This window comes from Neodiprion pinetum, chromosome 3 (genome assembly GCF_021155775.2).
Source record: "Neodiprion pinetum isolate iyNeoPine1 chromosome 3, iyNeoPine1.2, whole genome shotgun sequence".
Lineage (NCBI taxonomy): Eukaryota > Metazoa > Arthropoda > Insecta > Hymenoptera > Diprionidae > Neodiprion > Neodiprion pinetum.
The window spans coordinates 39120346-39146551 of NC_060234.1; the positions used below are offsets into that span (position 1 = coordinate 39120346).

Genomic DNA, 26206 nt, shown 5'->3' on the forward strand with positions numbered 1-26206 from the left:
CGTAACATTTTCGCTGACATTTTTGTTCACGGGTCTTGAATCGCGAGCGAATGACGATCATAAATTTTCAGGAAGAAAGAATAAACGAAATCATAAAACGAAGAGAGAAATGAGACGGATGTAATAAGGCCGCAAGTGTTGGTGACGTTTTTGAATTTCACAAAGTGAAATTGGAATTCAGAAAAAATTTGTCCCCATGTAGCAAGCAGTCTCCTGTCTTTCGCAATAAGAAAATTTTCTCAGCATTTTTCTGTCGGCTTTGCCTACCTCGGAAAAAGAAACTGCTAGAGAATTGATGAAAGGTTCGAATATTGGCTGGAACGAGGTATTGATCAATGTTCGAAGTCTTCCAGCAGTCAAAGGAAGGAAAACGACAGGGAAAAATAGATTACACCGTGATTTGAAATTGAATTTTGAGATTTTTCGATTTTTCTCACCGATATTCGAACTCCGGGTTTAAAAGTATCTTATCCAAGAAACGGTCAACGGTATATTTCATAGGACTTTCGGTTCTTGACCTCGCTTAACCGATGATCAAAAATGATCCATGGACGGTGATCTTGAGTGACCAGGAAACGTCTGATCCTCCGATTGCGTATACGTTCAACATATAAGAAGAGTTGTTGCGCGGTTAAGAATCGGCGGATGAATAACCGGTGGATTGAACGTGAAAGCACACAATCAACGATGTCGTCGATGCGGCACGAAGGCCATAAATGCGATTCTTTCCATGGAAAAATTTATCAATCGCGATCTGTAATCGTGAGGCGTCGATCTCTCACGTAAACTACATGTCACACATACACATCGACGGAGACGCGTTACGTCTATCTCTGCATCACCTAGCATCGGTGATCGTTACGTCAGCTTATATACTTCGTGACCCATTCGAATATCTTTGAATACATCGCGGAGCTGCGGAGAAGAATAAGCCAGCCGTTGCTTGCACGCTTCGTAAATTCGAGATATCGTGTACCTGTAATCCCTCGGCGAAAATTGCCTCGAATCTCCTCATACCGGAAACACAAGTCGAGAACAATTCATTTCGCGGCCCAGAAAATCCAGGAATCGGAGAAAAAAGATTGGAGCGAAACGGAAGTGTAACCGAATATCAGATTCGTACGATAGTTAAGGTGAGGAAATTACGAGTACGGAATTTTTTTCGGTCTCTGAAAGAAGAAGGAAAATGATGTCAAATTTTAAGGAGGTTCGACAGCGTAAAATCGTAAACTTTTTGTTAATTTTTTTTTTTTTTTATATGTATGAAATAATCATACGTTGATTACTGAGTTACGAAGATCTCTTCGAAAATACAAAAGTAGAAAATAAATTTATACACCTGAATGATGAATAAATGCTGAGATATCGATGTTTTGCTGCAAGTTGCTTTAAAATTATGAAAAATCCAATAAGTTAATTCGATTTCACTCTACGGTGGCTGATTTTACGATTTTTAACCATTTCGAATCGATTTGAAATAAAACATCGATATCGAAGCTAGTATTTATGATTACAGTGTTTTTTGTTATGGTATTTTCGCAGAGAGAAATTTTTGTAGCCGACGAACATAACCATTTGACGAATACTCTATTCACGATTATCTCATAATAAAATTAATAAAAAGTATACATTTTTGGGAGGTCAGAGTGAGAAAAATTTCATTTCTTACTCTACTTTTTTAATTAAATAACGCTTTAACGTCAATTTATTCTTGCACAAGCATTAAATTTTCTCAACAGTTGCAAGAAAATCTAGTAACAGTGATCGTAATGAGAAAGAATAGTAACGGATACTAGAAAACTAATTTTCATTTTCTACCTAGAACTATATTTTTCGATTGTGGTAAAAAATGAGAATATTCAAGGACCGAGCGGTAACCGGAACTAAAAATTTCTCTCAGTGCAATCTCCTCAAGCGCGAAAACAGTCGCGGTGAACCCTTTTTCGGTAAATTGTACCGACAATGAGAACCTCTGGTTCGAACCGATGCGGGATGAATGCGCGTTGAACTCTTGGCCTTTATATATATGTACATGTATGCGGAGGTACGCTAACCCCCAGAGACTCGGATCCTAGGCGAAAGAAATCCTCCGCAGGGCGTTATACCCTGCAGGCTGATTCACCAATTGCCCTATAAAAGCGACCCTCCACCAGGATTGCAAACAGCTTCCTGGGCGAAGAAAGAAGAGTTTGCATCATGCGTAGTGCATCGATTATGCGTCAATGGTTACGTATCTTACACATGTATTAGGGTGGGTTTTTCTTAAACTATTTTTTTTTTTCTTACGTACCCTTCGAAAAGTGAGTTTTTCTAAAATTCTAAAAGGTGCGTCATCTGGTTTTAATTTTTCAAACACTCTAACCGAAATATCTCGAAAATTATACAAGGTGGGAAACTTTTTTTGGTTTCATTTTGTAGATAATCAAATACTACTGTACACTTGAGTGTTCAACTTGTATTCGATATGAACGTTTAAAGTTGAGTACGTTGAATAAACGAATGAAGATGCTTATTACCTTGGAAATTTTTATCTCACTCGTGTTCTAACCCGATACAAATAAACTCACGCGGTAGTCATGACACTTTTTAAAGAACATTTGATTATCTACAAAATGAAACCAACAACAGCTTTCTAATATGTATAAATTGTCGAGATATTTCGGTTAGAGTGTTTGAAAAATTCAAACCGTATGAGGCACCTTTCAGAATTTTGCTACCGAGTTCCGATTTCACGAGGCTTCGTTTCAGGCTAAAAACCAACTTTTCAAGGATACGTATAAACAAAAAATAGTTAAAAAAAACTACCCTAATATATATAATATGTAACTTCGGCACGCATGCTCCAGTTCCGACTTCGATAAGATGGGACACAACTTTCTCTTGTATTCGTTCAAGAAATGAGGAAATAGAAAATTAGCCTAATGTGCGGAAATAAAATTGCCATGCGTGTATCCTACGCAACTCGTTTTTTCCATCCGTTCACGCAACGCGTGTAAATCTCTGTGTAAACGTTTCGTACTTTGATAGTAAACGCGTACCGCAGGTGTAAAGTGATGAAATCGGTCGAGTCGGGTTCGATGCAGGTGCGTATTGATCGGATATAAGTTAGTCGATGCGTTGTACAGTCCTGGAACTATCGCACATACATAGATATAGGTGTATTAAACAATCTGCAATTTAATTCGCGAGAACTCGAACCACGCGATATTCACATATAATATATACCTTATACCTATTCATGTTTCAATTCGCACTTCACCCTGCATATTATATGTTCTGACCGTTTCACAGCGATAAGTGATATCCACATTTCGTCATAATCATTCCTAGAATGCATGATCGAAGACAATTTTAACTCCGGGTTCATTAGAGTTGAGTTTCCAGAAAACTGAAGATCCTCAAGTATGTTCTAACTACTTTATTAAACAATTGGACCCTGATTAAAGCAGGGAAAAAATGAGCCTGAAATAACTGGTTTCATCAAATTTCGAATTCGTTTCAATCCGACGTAATTTGAGGAAACAAAATTTAATTTGATTTCAAGCAATATATATAATTATTTTTTAATTTTATCATGATCGAAAATCGTGAGGAAAAATTGGAAAAATGTATTTATTCGATCAAACGACTTCTCGGTATGCTAGGCTTTTATGGTTAACCTTCGCCGACTCGCAAAGCTTCCGACACAAGTACGTAAAAGCGACCTAAACGATCCAAACTATGCGCGTAGGTGTCTAGTTTTTACTGGCTGGTTTTTATAGACCGCGTTTCGATCGCAACAAGTTCGACTCGTTGGAAACGGTATTTGCGTCGCATCAGGGCAAGTTGTACAAGTTTTTTCCTGATGGGTGCGAGTAGTGACTTTCATTCATTCATCATTCGTGTATAGCGAATAAGATGGGCATATTTTACAATACACGCGCTGTCATTATTCGCGGATCAACTGCAGAGTTGTTATTTATTAACACCTATAAGCGACGATGAAACGGTTCTCGTAACAAAAGCCGGTGGAATTTCAATGTGATATCGACAAAAAAATGTCTGCCTAAAGGAAGGAAAAAAAATTTGGAAAAATTAGCACACGCGCTGCTGGTCTGGCAAAAATTCTTTCCTTCATTTTGATAATGTAACCAAAATGGTGGTATCGTGTCTCTTAAAAAATTCATATTCAAAACGGGTTTGAAGACAGATTATAGGCATAATTTTCTGATTGAACGCTTTCTAGAATTGAACATATTTGTCACGGATCTGACTAACGACCGAGGAATATAAGAGAAAACATAAATTTCCGTCGTAAAACATGGTGCAGAGATTAGGAACAGCGTTCCAATCATTATCACACGATAATTACATTGATTATACAAACAAAGTGTTGTAAGAAAAATCAAACGACATTCTTACGTATATCCACTGACTTCATACACTCTCGTCTATATAATTACCGTGAAGATAATGATATACTATGATATTTTTCCCAGAAATATATTTATAAGATAAAAGCAATCGTTTAAAAGCAATTTATTACGCCTTCCAGGATATAATTCTGACACAGAAACGCTCGATGGATATAACAACTCGGCGCATCAACGCCGACACTCGCGCATTTGATACAATGAATTATTCAAGCTCAAACGTACATTGACATTGCGGTATTAATTCCGCATTTCGCCTCAATTCGAATAGGCAGGTACTCGAGGCTGCTAAACATCTATTAATCATACCTCGAGCGCTCTCGTATTTATTACAATTTTGCACCGGAGGTATGCATGCAACGATATGTACGTGTATAGATCCCGTCTTTTACCTGCCTTTTTCTATTCCCTGCAAGAGACGTCACGCGAATTTGCATTTGCCATTTTACAGACACCCGGTTATTCAGTCAACATTTATTAAACAACGTGGCTTTTATTTTCATTTTATGCACTTCGAAAAATTGGCTTCTAATAATTTTGTTAAATTAACCATCAAATTTCTGTTTTCCATCCGATTCCTGATTCTATTTCAAGATTTTTACCAGACAACGCGAGTCGCACGTCGAGTAAACATATTTTAGAGACAAGTGTTCCGCAAAAAGTAGTTTAGAGCTTTAGCCAAAAGCTTTTCACATAGTAAATAGAAAGTAATTGTAATCATTCATCGAAAGATAAAATTGATTGATTATCTACTTTGTGCTGCAGAATTTTCGGAAACTGTCCAAAAGTGTAAAAATGGTGTACGTTACTAAAAATTGGTATTTTCGTTTAAAATCGCGCGTCAACACCTGAGTTTGACCGTCGAATGTGTGTCACGTTAGTTTTAGACGTAATAGTCTCGCCTAGAACTAGCCTAGCCTAACTTTGAGCCCTGCAAACGTGTGTGAAATTCGTTATGCGGACAGAGAGCTCCTCCAGTTCGAAGTTACGTAAGAGAGCGAGAGGAAAGAGAGAGAAACAAGCCGGAGATAGAGAACGAGCTGCAGGGGATGAGATCTCTCTCTGCGGCAAGAACGTAATCTGCCGGGGTAACGCATCGAAGGAAGGCATGTGCGATTCGCTGCAACGAAAGTGCAACGCAGGTGTGCAGAATGACACAAGCAAACGACACCCGCCTCAAGCCACGAGGCATTTCCCGACTCCAAATCGGGTCAAGTAGGTCGCTTAGTTAGCCTCGACTAAAATTAAGCTTTCCCTTCCTTCCCGTACACACATTATATCAGAGACGCGGATTCCTGCGGAGCTTTTCCGGAAGACGAAGCTTGGAGGAACCTTGAACCGTCAAAGATTAAAACGCGGTCCAACTTCATCGCGGGTAAATAAACGAACGGTTTTTCGCGATGCGTGTAAATCGAAGGAATTTGAGAAATAACGCGATCGCTTGATGGGAAAACAGAACTGCTATTCCGATTGCGATACTTGTCCATGAAACAAAAATGCAGTTTTTTTAAAGTTGAATGTTTTAAGCTTGTAGAAATTCGTTTAAAATCCGATTCGAATTGAGAAGAAAAATTTAGGAATAATGAGAAATATTTAGGTTTGTAGGTTATTTTTTACAAGGTGTTAAAATAATATTCTGTGTCACGACACGCGTTTATTTCATTTCCGGGGGTTGAGGTCAGGATTGAGGATCGATATAAGTGATTATAATCGCGTTAAGTCGACTTCGCGTATAAACGAAAGTGAAGAAAATTCTCGGCGGCTCTGTCTAATGTCCGTTAATTAATTAATTTTGGCGAAAAGTTAAGTTCAACGAAGCGCCATCGATCCTGACTCGAAGGTCTCTGTTTAAAGCTGGCGCTATATTGCTCGATAATTGAGATTTAGTGTGTAATATTTTCGGGTCAAATCTGAGTCACGATATTTAGGGCGAAAATACGTGAGGCGGTGTCGTCGGTAATATGGAACCGTGAAACAAAAACGGCAAAGAAAAAAAAAAAAAAAAAGAAACAGCAAAAATGACTCGGTTTGACCTCCCTCTTTTATAACGAGGTTTTCGCCGACGTATCGCGTGGTTAGAAAACGCCACGCAATGCTAGCCCAAAGGCACGTGACCCCGGTTACAAAGCAGAAACTGTCAAGTTACAGACCCGGTTGGTCCTGACATCATTTTAGCAGACGACAGTTTAGCAGCCGAGGACTGAGACTAGTTAGCTACGCGGTATATCAGATTGCCCGACTTGCTGGAGAAAACGCGGCCCATGAACAAAGTCGCGTTTATATCTTTTTTTCTTTCGTCTCTTTACTGAAAATTGTCAACAGCGCGGATAAAAAATGAAACTGAAAATAGATTGATAATTTTCTTTGACAAAATGATCTACTATATAATATATAACTAAATAGAAGAATTACTTTCGAGAAGTAAAATATCGAGAGGCTTAAATTCGAATGAATAATTAACCACTCAAATTAAATCAAGCAATAAATTGTTCTTTTCAATGCCTGAGATATCGCGTCGTATGCAAATTTTTTCTTTTGTTCCTAATCGCGTAGAAAATTACGGTATTGTCATTTAACCGTGTAAACCAGTGCGAACAATGTAACTACACAGTGTATTCGCATCGTAAAGACGATGTTATTTATACATTTATTTCACGTTTTCACTACTCGTTTTTTTTCTCAACTTTTTTTTTTTTCCTCCAGCTTTCCGCGCGTTATCAACGCGAAGCGACGATGAAAGCGGGTCTTATCGCGCCGAATGACACAGGTGAACAACGGGACTGGATTACCTACACAAGCCGCGTCTAACATACATAATATTAATATACATGTAACACATGCGTAAAGCAACGGGGACCCGCAGAATTTTTCTCTCACCCACGTTGATAAATCTTATAAATTTTTACCGTTTTTTTAAGATGTTAATTTTTTTTTCTCATCTCGCCAATTGGCGTTTCACCGGTATAAAATGAAAAGATTCGATTTTCCGCGGTGCTATAATGCTATACGTTTATAATCCATAACGGAATTGTGTGGTAGTAATAATATAGTAACGATTATGATAACGATGCCTGTAATAAGCACGTCAGATGTAAACGGACGCAGGGAATTTAACAGACAACCGTTTTTACAGGTTGCAGCAACCGCCCATTTCACATAATGCGCCTCTTATACACGTTCGTTTCTGCATTTCTACACGCATTACACAGACGCAGATGTAGGCACGAGTAAAAAACTTCACGTTTCATTCGCCAGAATTAAGCTCGCTATAGCTGTCGTTATGATAAAACGAAACGAGAGTACGTTTATAAATTATGATACATATACAGGGCTCCGGTCTTTTGAGTGGTGTTTGTTTATTTAAGATTTTATTAGAGCCAAATTTTAATAGCTCAAAATCGTGGGTGAGTGGATTCGTATTAGAGGGGCATACCTAGCCCTAAAATTAAATCCAGACGATAGCGCACATCAAGTGGTTGTACATTAAAATTAATAAAGTAATTGAACGAAAGTTGAGTAGTTTGCGAGTGTGTGTGTGAGTGTAAGGTGCATTCTCAAGTGTTCGAATCATGCTTAACGACCGTATAATGCAATGAATATCTATGACGAAGGTACATCCGTGGATTGGAATCATAGAGCTGTGCAGTTTTCAGAGAAATTATATCCGAAGACGCGAGCTTTGAATTTCGCGTTTGAACATGTTTTTTTTTTTTTCTTCCTCCTTTAAATATCTCGACTCAATGAGGGCAAATTACTTCCATTTCCTACCACCGAGGTAATTTTCTCTCTTCGGCCATTACGGCTAATCCAGTTAAGTATATGCGCGGTACAGAAAAATACGAGGGAAAAATATGACGGAGATTGAGTAAGGAAAAAATTTATAAGCAGTTATTCTACACCGTGATGAATCGCTGATCTAAGTCCAGAAAACATACCTTGAAATACTTTTACGCCCACTCAACGAACCAACGCAATGTTTGACAATGATTCTAATTGCAAGCGGCGTATCGTGTTTACATGTATGTAGAACGTAGTTCTATAAATGTGTGTAAGTATACACTTATGTAATTACATCTAAACTCAGCTAGGGATCCCAACATCTAAACACGATTTTCTACTACTCGCCATTTTATTGTTAATTCAGTCTGTAATTCATTTCACCGACGAGTCTATTTTCGTTCGACTATTTCAGTTACAACGGTTTAAAGAAATATCGTACTTAAAATATGAATCAATTGTACTTATAGCGAATAATAGTTACGCGTATTTTGGAAAATTGTATTTGAACATTTTCAAGAGAATAGAAAATTCTGCGAAAGAAATTTAATTCCCATTGATTCGAGGAGATAAGAAGTTAATCGAAAAACGAACATCTCCCCGAACAATCTTGAATCAAGAATCCAAGCCCTACGTCTCATTCGGTACTCTGCACAGGGCGATGTTAGAAAAGAAGGGAGAGCCCAAAGTAAAACACACCCTTTCACCCTCAAACTCTTGCGAGTCGGCGAATACAGAGGATGCGGATAAAATAACCCGGTGTATACCTATAAAAATGGATTTTCCCTAATTCTCTCACCAGGCGAATACAAAATTTCAACTAAACAAATATTCAAATTACGGCATTTGTGAACGAGAAACGTTAATTATCCGGCATAAATGTGACATCGATAATAAGAGAGAAAGAATAAAAACGTATCACGAGAATTGAAATCCTCGAGAGGCTATTCGAATTCTAAAACAAGTGAAAATTTTCAAATTATCACGTCCATTTTATTCCGACCATGCGCGAAGCAAGTACGACAACCTCGTCGATTACATATTCAACGACATTTGTGAATTAAATTTTACCACCACCACCACCACGTATGTAGAATGATACTCCGTAAACTTTTATCAAAATACATAATAAAACAGTTCACGTAAGCCTAATTGGACAGCCTTAGATAATGATAATAAAAGTGGTAGAAAAAAAAAAAAAAAAATCACCAAACACAATCTACTTCTTCGGTAATCGAAGGCGTAGCACCCATGCAGCCCCAAGAGTACCAAAGTACCGTTTCACCCGAATGAAAAAAGGTTTTGTAAAATGAAACGAGACAAAATACGTTCGTCCCTGTTGTTTGATACATACTTACGGAGGCCTTGTTTAAAATTGTTGAAATAAAAGAAACGAACAAACAAGAAGCATAAAAAGTCGATAGCGCAAAAAGTTGGCACAAATTCGTGTGAAAAAACAACAAACAAACAAACAAAGGTAATCCTCACCTTGGCCATCTTCGAGGCGATCACTCTCGGCGGTCGGAGGGCCAAACCGGTCCCTGCATTTCCATTCCCTTCGTTTTCGCGGGGCCTTTTTGAGGACCGAGCTTTCGGACCGGCTCCCGCTGCGTTTTCCTTGTCGGCTCCCTCTCGCGGTTTTCCTGGGCTTTTCCTCGAGGGTGGATTTTTCCCCCCGTTAATCGGAGGCAGCGCGAGACTTCCGGGTGCTCTGATCGTCTTCGGATGGCTGATTTCTGCGGCGGAATTCACCGCCGCCACCGCCGCCGGGGGCCGTTTCGATACCGTGATGGTTCCGTTAAGCGCAGCTCTCTGCCCCGTCCTCGGCAAGGTCCGACCTCGTACTGCCGCCATGGCGCCGACCCTCCTCGCGACGCCGCCTCCACCTCCACCCCCGCCGACGACGACGACGCCGCCTCCATCGCCGCTGCCCTCGTTGATCAATACTCCAGCGACGCCAGCACCGGGAACGCTGCGCGAGCCCATCTGCAAACACCAGCGATATCACTGCTTTGTTGTGTGTAACGCGTTAGCAAGCTAGGATCGGCAACGCGGAACTGGGAGCTAATATTTACAGCATTTTGTACAATTGGTTTGGCCTTTTTTTTTCATGATTTTTCGAAGGGAATCGGCCTGGGTCGAAGATTGGACGGACCGAAGGATGGAGGCTGAAAGTAAAGGATTTTTGAAGAGGCGATGATATGGTTTTTTCAAATCTGAAACGGAGAAAGGCGGAAAGGATCGGATGTCAGACAAAACTAAATGTATAATGTCAAAATACAGAATCGTCAGATTTATTGGAATGTGGATTGAGATGTGAAGAATGATCGGAAAATAGAAAGGTCAAGATACCGAATTGTCAAAAAAACCATAACAGCTAATTCACACTGTTTCAAAATGTCAGACACATAGGCAAAACGTAGATGGGTAGAAATGTGGAAGGTTAAAATATCATCTCCTGAAAATTCATTGGCAAGCAATTTTAGGAAGTATAATTAAATGGTCTTAGCAATGTTTTATAAATCCTGTAAATATCGATTAATTACCGTTAAATACAATTTTTCAAAGAAAAATCAAATTCGTCTTATCCTCAGAATAAACATTTTTGTATAGGTACTTTGCGAAAATATAATTCACAGCAACAGTTTGTCAATGTACCTGTAAAAACAAAGTCGAAGACTTTCCAATGGTAAATCAGTTTTTTTTTCGTACATACTGGATACACGTTTTGTGCAAAATAACGGTATTACCGGAATCACAATATTTTTTTTTCTTTACTTCCGGACGGAAATCATACCGCACCGAAAGCTTTCCCTTTTTCCGAACTACGGAACGAATAAAGTTACGACCCACAATCAGTTTTGCATGAGTTTTTCGCACTGTGAGCATTTCGATCGAGGTCACGATCAATGTTTGACTTTGCGATAGGTGTGCACGCGTTATAAGTTTTCATAAAAATCACTCTCTTCACCGGACTAACGCAAAGAATTTTTCAAACATGTGTCTCAGTCGCGATAACGAGAAAATTGCATCAGAAATTTTGTTGGCGATTCGACATATTTAACTTTTCGATTGATGATTTGGGTAAAAATTCAAATTTCACTGAACCAATTGCATCGATGAGAGTAAAAATTACTCGACACGGAAAAACGGCTAGAAACTCGTTGCCTTTGTGAACTTAGGTCGGTGTAATGTTTATCCAGTTGGTGCGCAATTGAGTAACGTATATTCCTTTGAATTCCGTATAATAATCACATTTCAATGGTATATGTATAACCGTAAATATTCAACTGTTGATCGCATTACAGCGTTGCGGTGTTAAGCCGGGAAATAATTGATCAGGAAATCTACTAACACGGCGCTTGCAATGTGCACGAGATAAATCAATCGTCATCGTCGATAAATCGAGAGGCATTTGAAATGAAGCGTCGGAATCTTTCAATCGCATGCATTATCATCCAAAGGTAAATTATTCCTATATCGAATAATGAGGAATAATTAGCTGCGTCGAAAAACATGCCGGTATTAAAGTAGCTGATAAACGTCTAAAATGATCAAGACAACTTTGATGTTCCGGGAATTTTACAAACGAGTATTGGTTTAACTTTTTATACGGACTAAATCGCATGCTGACGTAAGTTTAGTAATATAATTCACCGGATTGTCACGCGCACATAAAATACAGTAGCTCTATAACTACGTGTGTAAAAAAATAACTCGAGGTAAAGTTAAGCGATGGAATATAGTATTAACTGATTTCCCTCGTTTCAATCGATTCATTCATTACTTTTTTCGTGCAGTATCGAGCTATTTGAATCAAGACTTTGTTAATTAGATTAATGTCAAATCGAGAACGATCTCATTGATTTGAGTGATTAGCGGGGAAAAAAAGAACTCGTTTTTTATCGACAAAGCTCAAAATGAACGACTGAAGGAATAAAATCTTCACCTACGTCCATTTCTTTCCTTATTTTTCCTCCGAAGGCTAAAAGTAAACGGTCGTTACTGATCGACGACGCCATAACTCATATCGCCTCACTGCCTGCACGGCTCGTCACCTGCAAACGAACTGCTCTTAGTCCGCAGGAGCTAGGCGCAAGCGTATGTGAGCAGGGTAGGTATATCAGAGAAATTGTCGCATTTTTTAAGATTCAACATTATTCAACCCTTAGATATTTCATTCGTAATGCACGAGTTTTATTCCTTTTTTATTTTTCATTTAAACTTTGACGAAATTCAGGCATTGGTAGAACTTACTGAAATTCACGCGAGACGCGTTAAATATTTTGAGCGAAACGAGCGCGTGGCCGTTGAAAAATTTTGGAAATGTAGTCGAAAATTTATATACATTTCCAATATCAGAATTCTTTTAAGATGGAAACAACAAAGCGGATACAAGAATATGATTTCTGATATCAGATATTCGAGGAACTTTGTAGCTAACAAATCAAAAGATGCAACAACATCGGGTGAAAAATTTAGAATCGTGAGCTCTTGTCGGGTTTCGGAATTTTTTCAACTTTTTCACACTCAAAATTCGTGGGTCAGAATATTACTTAATTAATATTACCAGTTGTCAAAAGTTGGTAAAAGGTATTAAGTAGCTTGAAAATTGCTGCATACTTAAATGATCCGAAATGTTTTTAAATTCACAGGAGGATCTCCAAATTAAAGTACCGCTTAAAACTTATCGCATATGCACACCGATAAACCTGCTCAAAAAAAAAAAAAGAAAAAGAAAAATTGAGTATATCATGATTGTTCGTTTAATTAAACGAGTTAATAAGCGCAAAACTCGAACATCTATAATTCTGTGGCTACGACTAAGCGACTTGGGCAAAAAAGAATATGTCCATTCTACTTCCTGTAGTACAATTCATACTTGCAAAACGAAAGAGTGTAATTACTCGTGTAAGGATGTTATAGTTAATCGCGAAATCTCGCACAAGACGAAACGCGTTATATAATTAACTCGAATACACATTTTGCGTGGGACTCCTTACCCACTTTTATCGTAATACGAAGGTATGACGTAGGTCGTAGGTACTTCCGTACCCGCAAGTTTGAGTAAACCTATTTCATTGTACTGTACTGCAGGTCCGAAAAAGGCAGCGCAACCGTCGGATTGTTGCGTGCGCGTGGAGTAATACAAAGAGAAAAGAGGTCCCGGAAGGATGATATCACATTTCGGGGTAAGAGCTACGCCCTAGGACTCAGGGACGGTTTTAGAGGTTTCAGAAAGTAAAACATGGATTAAAGAGCACAATTCCAGGAGGAGCGTGATTAATCCGAAACCTCTGCACGCGCGCTTGATGACACACGAAAGTGGCAATGTAAGTGCTCAAGAAATGTGTCGCCATATACAGTTCAAAGTAAAAAGTGAAGGATAACGAATTGCAATTGTGTTTGTGTAAAATTAAAGCGAACTGTTCAACGCTTATGCCAAATATTTTGAAGCGTCAAGACAGAAAGGTGTAAGATGAAAGTGAAAATTATGTTAAAAGCTCGAGGAATCCGACAAACATCCTTTAAAATCGCGTCCTTTTTCTCGTCTGCAATCGTGCAACTAAATTCGTACCCTTCCCAAAGAAAATTTCATTATCTGGTCAGTGAAAACAGCGAATCTAGTTTCGTTCGAGAAAATCGAGGATAATTGGGATTGCTTCAAGTTGTACGATTGCCGATGGAAAATGAGATGCGGAAACGAAAGGATTTATGTATGCCGAAGTGACTCTTCGTACTTGGGTAATACTTTGACAGCGAATCGCGGTACCTAGTTTCGATTATTAGTTGTTTTTCAGGGGGGGGGGAAACGAGCCTGCAGACAGGCCGCAGACTGCGCGGTCTCTTCCCAACGGCTCCAGTAATCCGGTTTGTAATTTCCGCCCATTTCCCTCGCCTGACGTGCGAGGCAATTTCAATCGACCCCCACGTAACACCGAATCCATCGATTACGCCGCGCTGGACCGCAAGGAAATTAAAGAGATAAAAATAAAGAGAAACGAAGTTGATAAAACGCTCGCGTCAAACGTCGCAAATGCAAACACCGCGGGAAGTGAAAATGCTGCTAATTTTTGCTAAAACTTCCTCAAACATTTTCTTATAAACATCAACTAGAGGTTAATATGTCGAGTAGAAAATAAAAATTACTACGATGTATTTCATAGCTATATTCTGTCAAAGTACCTTGAATCCCTTTGATGTTGGTGTATCTTATTACAAATATCACGGTGATTTATCTCGTCCCTCGAAACAATGATATATACAGCAATATTATATACAAAGCTTATAGAAGTTTCGTCAAAAAAAAAAAACAACCCCAGACTATTCTAAAAAGCCGAAATTTTTTCAGCAGTTCATATTGCAAGGGTACAAGTAATAGTATATTGTGCAACTAGTGCACGAGTTACACGTCATTTGATCCATTCTTTCTAACGGAAAAAAATAATTGAGACTAATGCACGAGAAAAAAATTTAGTTGGCGAGGACACTAAAACAAAACCCCTAACTGCCGGCGGTGATAGCTTGAGTACAATGAAGTTCTGGCTATTTGCAGCATTGCCAACATCGTTCAATTGTATTATGGAATCAGGGCCTGAGAATCGGTATTTTTATGGTGCATACATGGCCGTGAATCATGGTATTTTCATGGTATAAATCATACTAGGAAAGAAGAACAAGATAATGAGTGAAGATTATTCATAACTTTTTGTCTTCAGACACATATTTATTTGAATAAAAAATCGAAGAATGTTCTTCATAACAGCTCTTTGAAGGAGAAAAAAATTAATCAACGAATAAAGTTGTGTATGTATCGTATGCAGCTTGAAATGAAATGCTGTACGTTAATTCTTCTGAATAAAAAGGTCATGAAAAAATCACCCAATCCACCAAGAGAAAAAAAAGCTAAATATTAATTCTCAACAACAAAACTGCGGTACAAATTATGGAATAAATTGTGAAATCGTCAAATTATGGTACATCTACGGGGTATGGTATACGTACATTAATATATGGTACGATTCCTTTATTATGGTACGTGTTGGCAACACTGAATATTTGTGAAAGACATTCACGATACGTGTTGTAGAGGGCGGCACTGTTGGAGGCTATTCGCCCTATTAGCGGGTAATAATAGTTTTTGTTCTCTAGTGGAAAAATGGTTCGTTATTTCCCAACATGCTCGTAATTGATTTAGAAGTGGCGTTTTTTCTTCATAATTTCACCAGGAGGCAAAAATCGGCTATTTCTACGTTTGAAGTTTGGAAAAAGCTTATCCGATCTTTCAGGCTGAACTTAAAAACCAATCGATCAATTATTAAAAACAATTACCTCAGCTCGTCGCAGGTAAGGTTGAAAATTCCCTCTCATGGCAGAGCTTGCCAAGTTCGAGTCATCATCGAAGTGGCGAAAAGTAAAGCGCGGAGCTTTCATTCGTCGGCGTTTGAACAAACGACGGCGGTGTAAGTGGAGGCACTACACGAGCTTTCGCCACGTAAACACAAGCGATGCATATGGATAAGCAAACCGCGATGCACTGTCACGTAAGAAACGGGTTTTGCGATTTACGCTGCGTACTACGTCGTCTTACGAGAATCGCACGCCTGGGCAACGAGTAAAAACGGGAATGGAAGAAGGTGGAGTTCGCGACACTGAACCCGGCCGGGTGAATATCGGAATATCCGAATGGTGAAAATCGACACCGAGGTGTACGAGTGAAAATAAAAGAAGCGGTGTCACACGTGGCCGCGGCGGGCGCGATTCTTACCTCATTCGAAAGGAATGATATTTAGGTATATGCGTAGATAGAAAGGGAAGCGGGCACGCGACATCGGCGATCTCTTTTCCTCGCGTGTCTTCCTCCGTTGGTAAGAGCGAGACGGAAAGCGGCCGCTTCTCCGTGACTCTGAAGGCCTTGATCGCCGGCTTCGGTTTTACTCACGGCCTCCGATCGTTACGAGTACACACCTATCAGATAAGAAAGCGACTGAACTCGGCGTGTCGAAGGCCTCCGTAGTCGATCCGCGTCGTCAAGTTCGTACGGCGAAGTCGCTCCGCCGGTAACGTAGCTGCGAAAACTCTGGAGGTTAGGTTACGTTAGGCGGTCGCCAGTTTCTCTCTTCTATCTTCCAACGTGGCTGCGAGATTCTGACGAGACTCTTGCTTCGATGCGGCGTGGCGTTTATCACGTTTACGCTCAAGCGTAAATGTAAAAACTTCTCACTTGCCGCGCATCCGCCATCGCCGGTTATTATTTCCTCTGTCGCATTATCGAGACCTTGCTGACGTCCGTTTCTGCCAACTTATGATGAGCTTTTTGCTCCTCTGAAAAACTCGCTAACTTCCAGAGATCGATATTCCGGCGCAAAAAATCCCGGGACAAGTCACGAGATACTCGGAAAAACATCGCGGTCGAACAGTTCGGTTCTCCAACGGAAATCGTTCGACTTGGTGCTGCAAACTCATCGAATTATACTCCAATTATGCGCTGATGTTGACTCTGCATTTTTTCGGTCTCGCGGTGTCTTCTTCAGCCGATTATACACGCGGTCGAAATATTTCCTATGTAGAAAAATTTCTATAACCACGGGTGTTTTTTGTTTTTGTTTTCAATACTCTGTGGAGAGAAATTGACAAAAATCTCACGTGCTGTTAGAAGAAATTTTTTAAATCGATCTAATACTTTTCATTCGTTAGATTCTTTGATCGTGAAATTCTTCTGATCAAATTTTTTTTCATGATCCGTGTAACACTGATGTAAATGAATTCAAAATCTCGTGCGAAATATCAACGAATTTTCTCCGCGGGGTTTCAATTCATTGCAGAATCTTCGTGGAAAAATTTTGGCGCATCGCGACGTTTCTCAAAAATTTTCGTACAAAGTTTACACGATATAAAGTTTTCTGACGAGGAGAAATGTAGTCCGACTCTAACACTTCCTGCAGCTAGGATTACAGTCGGTGAATGAAAACCGAGCCCGCGGGTCTCGCCTGCATATCCTGCGATCGTGCATCGCGTCTTCCGAGTCAGAGCGTCGGATTTCCCCGCGCTGCTCCCGATGCACTGGAGTTTCTGGTTGCGGATGATGTTGGAGGGAGGCTACGACTCCAGTCGGTCCTCTTTCTCTTTCTCTCCGTCTCTGAGTCACGTGGGGAATTGAGCTAATTTAGATCGTACTTAGCGACGAAATTATCTTCACATACATATCTGTACGCGATGTTGTACACACTTGACGGAAATACACGCAATGTCGGTCTAAGCCCTACTCCACGTACCTAATATACCGGTCTTCAAGTAACTCGCATTTAAGTGAATGAATTTCGTCTAGTTCGGCTGTAACAGCAGCATCGTACACTGAGAGAAATTTTTAGTTCCGTTTACCGATCAGTCTTTAACTATTTTCATTTTTTACCACAGTCGAAAAATGTATTTCTAGGTAGAAAATGAAAATTAGTTTTCTAGCTGTCACCGGAAAGTCTAGTATCTGTCACTATTCTTTCTCATTACGATCACTGTTGCTATATTTTCTTGTAACTGTTGCGAAGATTTAATGCTTGTGCAACAATAAATTGACGTTAAAGCCTTGTTTAGCTAAAAAAGTAGAGTAAACCGAATAAACTGATTTTGCGTTGCAATTACCAAAAAAGGATCGTCAATAACGCAAAATGGTTACGTGTACCTCGTTTTTCGTCATTCCAACAATATTCAAACAGTTTTTTTTAACGATAACTGGTTTATTGAATTTTTCTAGTTACTGCAACAAATGAAATTTTTCTTAGTGTAATATTACTATACGTTTGTAAATTTCATTTCAGTGAATTTATGCTATGAGAATACAAATATTCAAAGAATTGTTTCAACAATGAGCGTAATGACGCAGAAAAGCAACCAAGATGTCACGAGAATCCAAAAATATGTCACACAAAAATCTTTGAAGCAGGTTCAAAGGAGGTTTTAAAGACGTACAAAAGGCGTGGTTTTTTCGACGATATCTTTGCATTTTTTCGAAAGTAATACAAAATAAAAATTCAAAAATATCAATCGATGTAGAGACGAAAATTTTCCACACAATTGAATCATTCTTATTATAGATACGTGGTAAGTAAAGCGAAGACTTATAAATGTCTACAATAAATATTAAATGAAGATAATTTTTTCGCTAACCCGGCACGTGTTTGCCGAAGTGATAAACACTCGACGGCAACCGACAAACTGCGAGGTTTCAGTACAAGGAAAGTGGATAAATAGCTGTGAAATATCTCGGGGTATCTCGTATGGACCTAATCGACTTTTATTGGTTGTCGCGGAACGAATTGATCAGCTGCAGCGATCGTATGACGCCTGATCGTCGGACGATAAAATATTTCCAATTGATAACCCTTCGTGCCTGATAGCAAAAACGAGGCTTATCAACATTCCAGCATGTTCGATTCGTATAATTAAATATACGTTCCCATGCTGTTCGTCCTCTCCATCTCAAAACATTTTTTTTAAATAAATGAAATTTATGTCCCTCCATGGCCTGTCGTATTTAAAATTCCTGTACAATATGAGGAAAAGAATATGGTTCCGAAAAATTTAACGCTCTTCTTTGACTTTTGTCCGAGATTTTTATATTCGCGTATTTCGTATCGACACGATAATTATTATATACTGCAGTAAAAATTTGAGACACAGAATTCTTGAGGTACAAGTTCAAGTTCGGTTCTCGCATTTACAAGTTTTGGAAATTTCGACATTACTTTTTAGACTCGAAACGCATTGTGACTACGAGCGAAATATATTTATCTCAATTAATATGAATGTAGGAAATTGATTAATTAATCTCTCTCACAATCAGTTCGTGTGATTGAACGGGCTGAAATTGGGTTACGCAGAAGAAAAAAAATTGCAGAGCAATATGCGATAGCAAAAACGTCCGAATGGAAGAAAAAAAAAAAAAAAAAATTTTCAACGATACCTTCAAGCTTAATGATTTTAAGACGGTTACTTAATTTATATGAGCCTAGTCAACGCTGGCCCAACTCGCTTATAGTTCAGGTTGCCAAATCTCAAGATCTCGCGTTCAGGCTTGCGGATTGCGCAAGAGGCTGTGATTTTTAATTGATAGTTCAGTTTAAGACGCCGGGTTTGCAAGGCCTGCGGAATTATCTATGACGTAAGATCGGTGTTCGCCACGAGAATCAACGCCGGTAGGTAAGCAGCTATTTGTATGCACAAGTATTACACATATGCATACGTTGTAAACGCATATTCTGACAGTCCTGAAACAAATCAGCGTTACTACAATCTCTGCTTCGAAACGTCACACAATTATGCAGCGCGCGATGTTTTCCTCCCGCAATAAAGGAATGACAGATTTAAAAATAATACAAGCAAAATAGCGTGAAAGAGAGAAAACGTAAAAAACAAAAACAAAACAAAAAAAAAAAAAAAACAACGACCAACGAACTAAAAGGTAAAATAAAAAGTACAAACACGTCCGACGAACGCCTAGACATGAAATATCATTCGGCATACATTTATACACATATTATACTTTTAATTGACCGATCATACTGCTATTTGAGTCATACCTGATAATTGAAAGTGATTCGGTATTACTTCCTTAGCTCTGCGCAAGCTTACAATCGTAAATTTGTACAGTTATGTTACGATTCGAGGACGCCATACCTGAGTGACGAAAAGAACTAAAAAATAAAATTAAATTAAATACTCGAATGGGAAAAAGTATCGGCATTAATATGCATGTAGGCTCGGAAACGATGTCGAAGGCGAGAGTGTCGATTGATTTCGGACTGTGTATTTTATCATAAATCGGTCAAGCCATATGGCACTCGGACGTATTTTTGCACAGGCCGTATGATAATAAAAAAAAAAAAAAAAAAGTCAAGAAAAGAATTCCTCCGACTTTTTCACGGCTTCCATTTCGATGAATACGTTGCTCTTCATTTTCTCACCAAAGATGTAAGTCGCACACAACTTTTTATTTCTCTTTTATTACAAACCTTTTTGTTACGCGACTAAATCTACATGGTAATAAATGAAACCTTTTTTATCTAGTTTCCGATTTGAAATATCTTTTTCTACCAAGTGCTGAAATATAAACTAATTTTTGTTGTACTTCAGCTTGCCTTACTGGCATATTTAAGGCATTTGCAGTTTCTCTAACAATAAATTTCACGATCAATATAAAACGTGGATATTTTGAACGATAAAAATGTATGGAATTTCGGAAATTCGGAGAGTGATTCACGAGTTGTCATTCACTTTCGAAACTTCCAGATTTTGAGAAGAACAGTTTACGTTTATTATACAATTCCGTAATTCGGTATAAGCCAGATAATTCTGAGGTGAATATATTACACACAATTTCTAGAAACACAGTTAAACATACATTTCCGTGTAAAAATATTCAACAGCGGATGAAAATGTGATTTGATGAATGTAAAAACACTCGTAAAAATTTTACCAATCAATAAGTAACGGACCAACATTGTAAACTGTACGTATCATAAGCCACTCGAAGCCAGGAATAATTTTGCACAGAGAAAAAAAAAAAAAAAAACGTCTTATGGAAGAAAATTGCAATTCGATCATTACACAGACTATAGCGAGAACCGTTTCGGACCTTCAAACCCGTACTTCGAACCTGACAAAACTGCTTTTCAGGTACAAGAAGCCACTCGAAAGGTCAACGAGATATCCGTTGACAGCTTTCTACATTTCGCTGTCAAGCACGTCATTTTCGACCTGAAAACGGTCGCGGCATCATAAAAGCGGCAGCGCACGGAAGCCTGTCTTCGACTGATATTTCACTTGCAATTAATCCTGCAGCTTGATGCACTAGCGATGACCACTGAGCTAGAAATAATCGATGCATCGGTTAATCGTGTCCGAAAAAATGATCGAACGCGACTCGATTGAATCGGTAAAAATTAATCGATTATTTGGTTTTTTTTTTTTTTTTTTTAAACGCTGCATTTGAAACCAAATTTTGGTAAATTTCAGTACGTAGTCTTAATAGCGGAGAAGTGTTTGCGATAATTTATAATTTCATTTAAAATATATTTCAATTTCCGGTAAAAATATTCATTTATTTTTCACTTATTGTATCAAATAGGTACTTGGTAAGTAAAAGAATGATAATAATTGATACTTTAATCACATGAATTGATATTGTATCGCGTCATTCATAGGAGTAGAAAACAAGAATCGATTGTGAAGAAAAATAATCGAGTCGGTCGATTAATCGAGCTGGAAAAATAATCGATTTAATCGAAAATCGATTGGTTTTGATCATTCTTACAATGCAATTGCGAGTACACATCGGGTTTTTACAAGTGTTAACATCGCTGTTTTGACCTGAAACTGCACGCAGCGCAACCGATACGCAGTTTGCGTGAAGATAAGGCTTCTGTGTGAAATTCACACGTACAATATGCATGTGTGAGATATCGATAGATTATGCATTCGCAACGTGGCAACTCGGCTTCGAGGGTCTCGTGTACCTACACAACAGGTCACCCGCTGTTTATCGATTTCAAATAATTACGGTTAAGCACTCGACCCTCAATTACGACTGGCTCGTGTAGCACAGCGTGTGTAATGGAGAGAAATAATTGAAACGGTAAATTATGATCTCAGCAGGAGCTCTGCCGCAGAGACTTCGATAAAATATTATCGAACTTTAGCCTTTTGACAGTCTCGTTCAGTCACGTTAACCGATTAAAAAGCCGTTTCAAACCAAGTTATCGACAAGACAACACGGGTATATAAATGTAATACCGCCAATTTGAGCGAAAAAAATTACCCGATTACCGCAGCAATGAACATTTTCAAGCTGAGTTGGAAAAAATTTTGAAATATGATACGATGGTTGGTACGAGGGTGAAAATATTTTCACACCTCAGGCGGACAAACTTGTAAGTTGGGGGTTGAGATTTTTGAAAACTATCCGTTAGAAAGGAACGGCCTGTATACAGGTTCGAAGTAGAGAATAAACACTCCTGACACACTTCAGTCAATCACTCGTTGATCGGAAATGAAAATTTCTATAAATCTCACTGTCAATCGCACTTGATCTTCACGCACGAGTTCTCCGCGATGTTTAACGAAAAATGAAAGATATCGAAGTAGAAATTGTGGCTATATATTATTATTATTATTACTATTATTACATACAATACTTTTGTTTCGACGAATGCAGGTGAAATCGTCACGATCGTTTTTCTATTCCATGTAGGTATAATAAATAATTTCACGCCTACGAGATAACGGAATGTAGACGAATTTGATTATCTCTCGTACGAAAAAACGCGGGCGATTTAAAATGTGCGGTGAAAAAAATTGAACGAACAAATAACGTTGCACAACGGCAATGGCTTACCAATTTCCTTTTTTTCCGGTGATTTTCCATGGGCTCGAAGCACCGGTCTGCACCGAGCCTGGACAACGATCGAGCCGGATTTAAACACTGCAGTAATGCACAAACGGTATTGCAAACGCGAAAGATGAGCCACGAGCACCTGTTTCCGTGCCGGCTAAACTGAAACTGAGCGGCTCCCCGAGTGCGGTATATTGGTACCTCTAACCACGGTGCGGGAGTAGGGAAGAAGAAATCGCGTGTAGAAAACAAACTCCAAAGCTAATAGAAGCCGAGAGGAGGATGGAAGCGCGAAGAGCCCGGAGAGCGATAGGCGCGCTTAAAGGTCATCATCGCAGGCGGTTTCTGGCTCTTAAATCGCGTCGGTAAATACGGGTAAATAATATCGCGAATTTAAAAACGGCCAATCATCGCCCGGAACGGGGGGGAGACCGGCAATAACAGCGGCCAACATCATCCGCATAATAAGGTGTGTTTGGGCCGGTTAATAATAAGGATTAATAACGTATCACGATGAAATCAAGCTCATTGTTACGGCCGATATGTAATCCATCACGTTGTATTCTATTGTAGTTTCTTTTATTGGCCAATCGGTTTTTCTTTCTTTTCTTTCTCGTACTTATCCGCCCGTTCGTTTATAGTCGATTCCTGAGCGACGTATATGTTGTGATAGATGTATGTACGGGCGGCATGTATCGTAAACAATATGGCGTATTGTTCACCGACTGTATCGATCGTTTGATCGATTTCATTGATCGCGGCTCGTTACGAGCTCGACTGACATTTGCAGGTGGCAAAAAATTCATATCGGACGCACTTGATCCGTGTCTGCAGACCTGCACGCCTTGACTATAAACACTCCCGTAAAAAAAGTACCTACTTTTGTACTCGGAGAGGACAAAAAGTAATTGACACGTAATATCACTGTCAGAAAAATGTAACTAAACATAATGACCCGGCTGGTCCACTTTACATTTGTATTGTTTGTTACATTTCTTTTAGTGAATATGAAACACATTTTAGTAATATCAACATTTAAATTGTTACATTAACATTTAATTTCTCCATTTTTATTTGTTTTTTTTTTCAATTAGTAATACATTGAAAAATGGTTAAATCAATCCGTGTAACTATTCATAGCTGTTACTGTAACACATTTTCTATGTTATGGGAAAACTGTGGCCAATTGATAAAAATGGAAATAGACTAATGAAGATACTATGTTTAGTAGATTTTCCACAGAGAAGCGATTGCGTTAAGAAAATGTTTTAGAAATCAACTCTGTCATTTGTATGAATAATAGATTGACCAGCGATAAATGTCAAAGCGAGAAATTCACCGCGAAGGTCAATCGATTGCAACGCTGTGTTATCTTTGCTTCTCAAATATGCATGACAGCAACTTGTGGCAAAGTCCTCCGACTAAGAATTTGGAAATCCAGAAATTTCGAGATATTTTCTCAGAGGTTGATCCTATGATTTTTTAAAAGCCTTTTTCCATTCTTCGGGGTGCAATTAGTCTGCAAAGGGTCATTCAAATCGATCGTGAGACGAAAAGTCGACGGTTATGAAGAACTGATTATACGCGTTTTATTCTTCATTGTCACGCTGATATCAAATGTGTACAGCGAACGCTATGATTTCATGTGTTAGTATTTCGGAACGGTAAAAAAATCAGATCCTGCAAGTGTCTGAATAATTATTCGATATGAATAAACGATACGGTACTTGATTGGTTTCGCCGATGTGTATTGAAAAATAATCAACCGACTTCGCAAACATTGTGACATTCAAAATTCCAGATATTTATTGCATATCTCTTCGTGAGATTACTCTCGATAATTGTGAACAAACAGCGTTTGAGATCCGATATTGAACCAAAACGTGAATTGCATTCCAAGAAACGAGGAACGGAGAGTGTGCGAATATATTCAAGCTAATTTCCGCGCAAGCTGCGGCGCCGTGGTAAAAGACAAAAATACACCATCAACTCCGTTGGTAAGATAGGTATAATACAAACTACACTCGTACTATGCGAGAAGCAGCTGCTGCGTACTTGGAACGAAAGTGCGAAATACACACAACCACATGTGTGCTCGCAATTAGGCAAATACTGTCGTTTTACTAGGTATACGGGATGCCGACTAATGTGATTATCATGCTGCGATGATGAAAGTGAAGAAAAATATCGTTTTTTTTTTTTTTTTTTATTTGGGTACTATTTTTTGATCCTCTGCAATTGTAATATGGATGGAATTTTCGTATTTTATATAAATATACAGCGGCTGGGCCGACGCATTGCGTTTACTATGAATGTGATTTTTTGTTTTTCAAATTTCGTTCTGTACAGAAATTGACCAAACGAAAAAAAAAAAAAAAAAATCCAGGGCACAAAATCAATTCTTACACCTTTGGAAAAGATCGTCGCGACAAATCTTTTATTTTCAATTATCGTGCAAGACTGTCTTCATATTAGTGGAAACAGAATTAACAATTGCACAATTGCTTGCTCTGAGAATATTTTCGACTAATTTGTTTGTGCATTTCTTGGAAAGGCAGGATTTAAAAAATTTGGTGCCTACGTGCCAAACGGATAATACAGCGCAAGCATCGAAGTGTGTTGGATAAGCTTTAAATCTGCAGTACCGACCGTGGCAGTTGACGGTAATTCAGAATCCGGCACTATTAATGTTTTGTTCTTCGCATCGGTAAAACGTGACGATAGGCAACTAAACATACTGCCGTGTCTCTTTGCGAAAAACCCCTGAAATATAGCATGTTGACAGGGCAACGTCGGTGAACGTAAGGATACATCTGACTGGAATGAAAAATGTCAAAAATACATACGTATGACGTGATATTTTATTATGTTGAACAAGAAGAAAAACAGGAAAATGCATAGTAAACACAAAGAGACACGGTTACAATATTTACGACGCAATTACAATAATCGCGAAACGGCATGGAATGAACAATGGCGGGTTTTTTTTTATGCCTCAGAGTAAATAAGCAGCATTTATTATTAACTACTTTAATTCTTACACTTGTACTCCCTTTCTTGAATTCATATATTTTTATACTTAACTTTGTAAATACCTCAAATTTATGTATGTATATATATATATATATGTGTGTATATATATATATTATCTATAATTTGTAATATTTGACTAATTAATATTTAAGCACACGACTTGTTGTTTTCGTTTCCATTTTTCAACAACAGAGAAGCACATTTTGGCATTTTTCATATAGATCATAAGTCATTTTATTTTTTTAATTTTTTTTTTTTCTGAGCACGACCGGCGCCGACGTTTTCAAGACTGCATATGATTGTAATATCGCAAAAACACGTTTCGTTTACTGTTCGTCGTTGCTTTTGGAATACTAATTCTGAAGTCTGTTGAGGTTAGATACCACCGAATTATTGTATTCGAGATTGAAAAATTAAGTGTTTACATTTTGCAAAAAATTTGGTAGCAAAAGATCACAGCTAGGCACTTCGGCAGCATCAAATTTTGTCATCTCTGTGACAAAAGTGGCACTCTTTATTATCGGTATTTGTAATATATATAGGTATATAATATTTATATTGTCATGCAGCAAATGAGTTGAAATGAGAAAGTAGAAGA

The 26206-nt window shown here is 38.6% G+C and overlaps 1 protein-coding gene across 6 annotated transcripts in view; it reads right to left on the reverse strand.

The window, feature by feature from the left end:
- toc (toucan) overlaps nt 1–22826 on the reverse strand; it is a 71841-nt gene extending 49015 nt beyond the window's left edge. For 3 of the 6 annotated variants that reach the window (XM_046618597.2, XM_046618601.2, XM_046618596.2), the window contains exons 1-3: nt 18354–18374; nt 15522–17328; nt 9678–10175 (exon numbers count right to left, since the gene is read on the reverse strand). In XM_046618597.2, the coding sequence (XP_046474553.1) occupies nt 9678–10175; nt 15522–15623 (600 nt within the window). In that variant the 5' untranslated portion in view covers nt 15624–17328; nt 18354–18374. Of the gene's footprint in view, nt 1–9677; nt 10176–15521; nt 17329–18353; nt 18375–22578 lie in introns of those variants that run through there. The other 3 variants (XM_046618602.2, XM_046618598.2, XM_046618600.2) reach the window with 2 other exon arrangements.
- Nucleotides 22827–26206: the final 3380 nt, after the last annotated feature.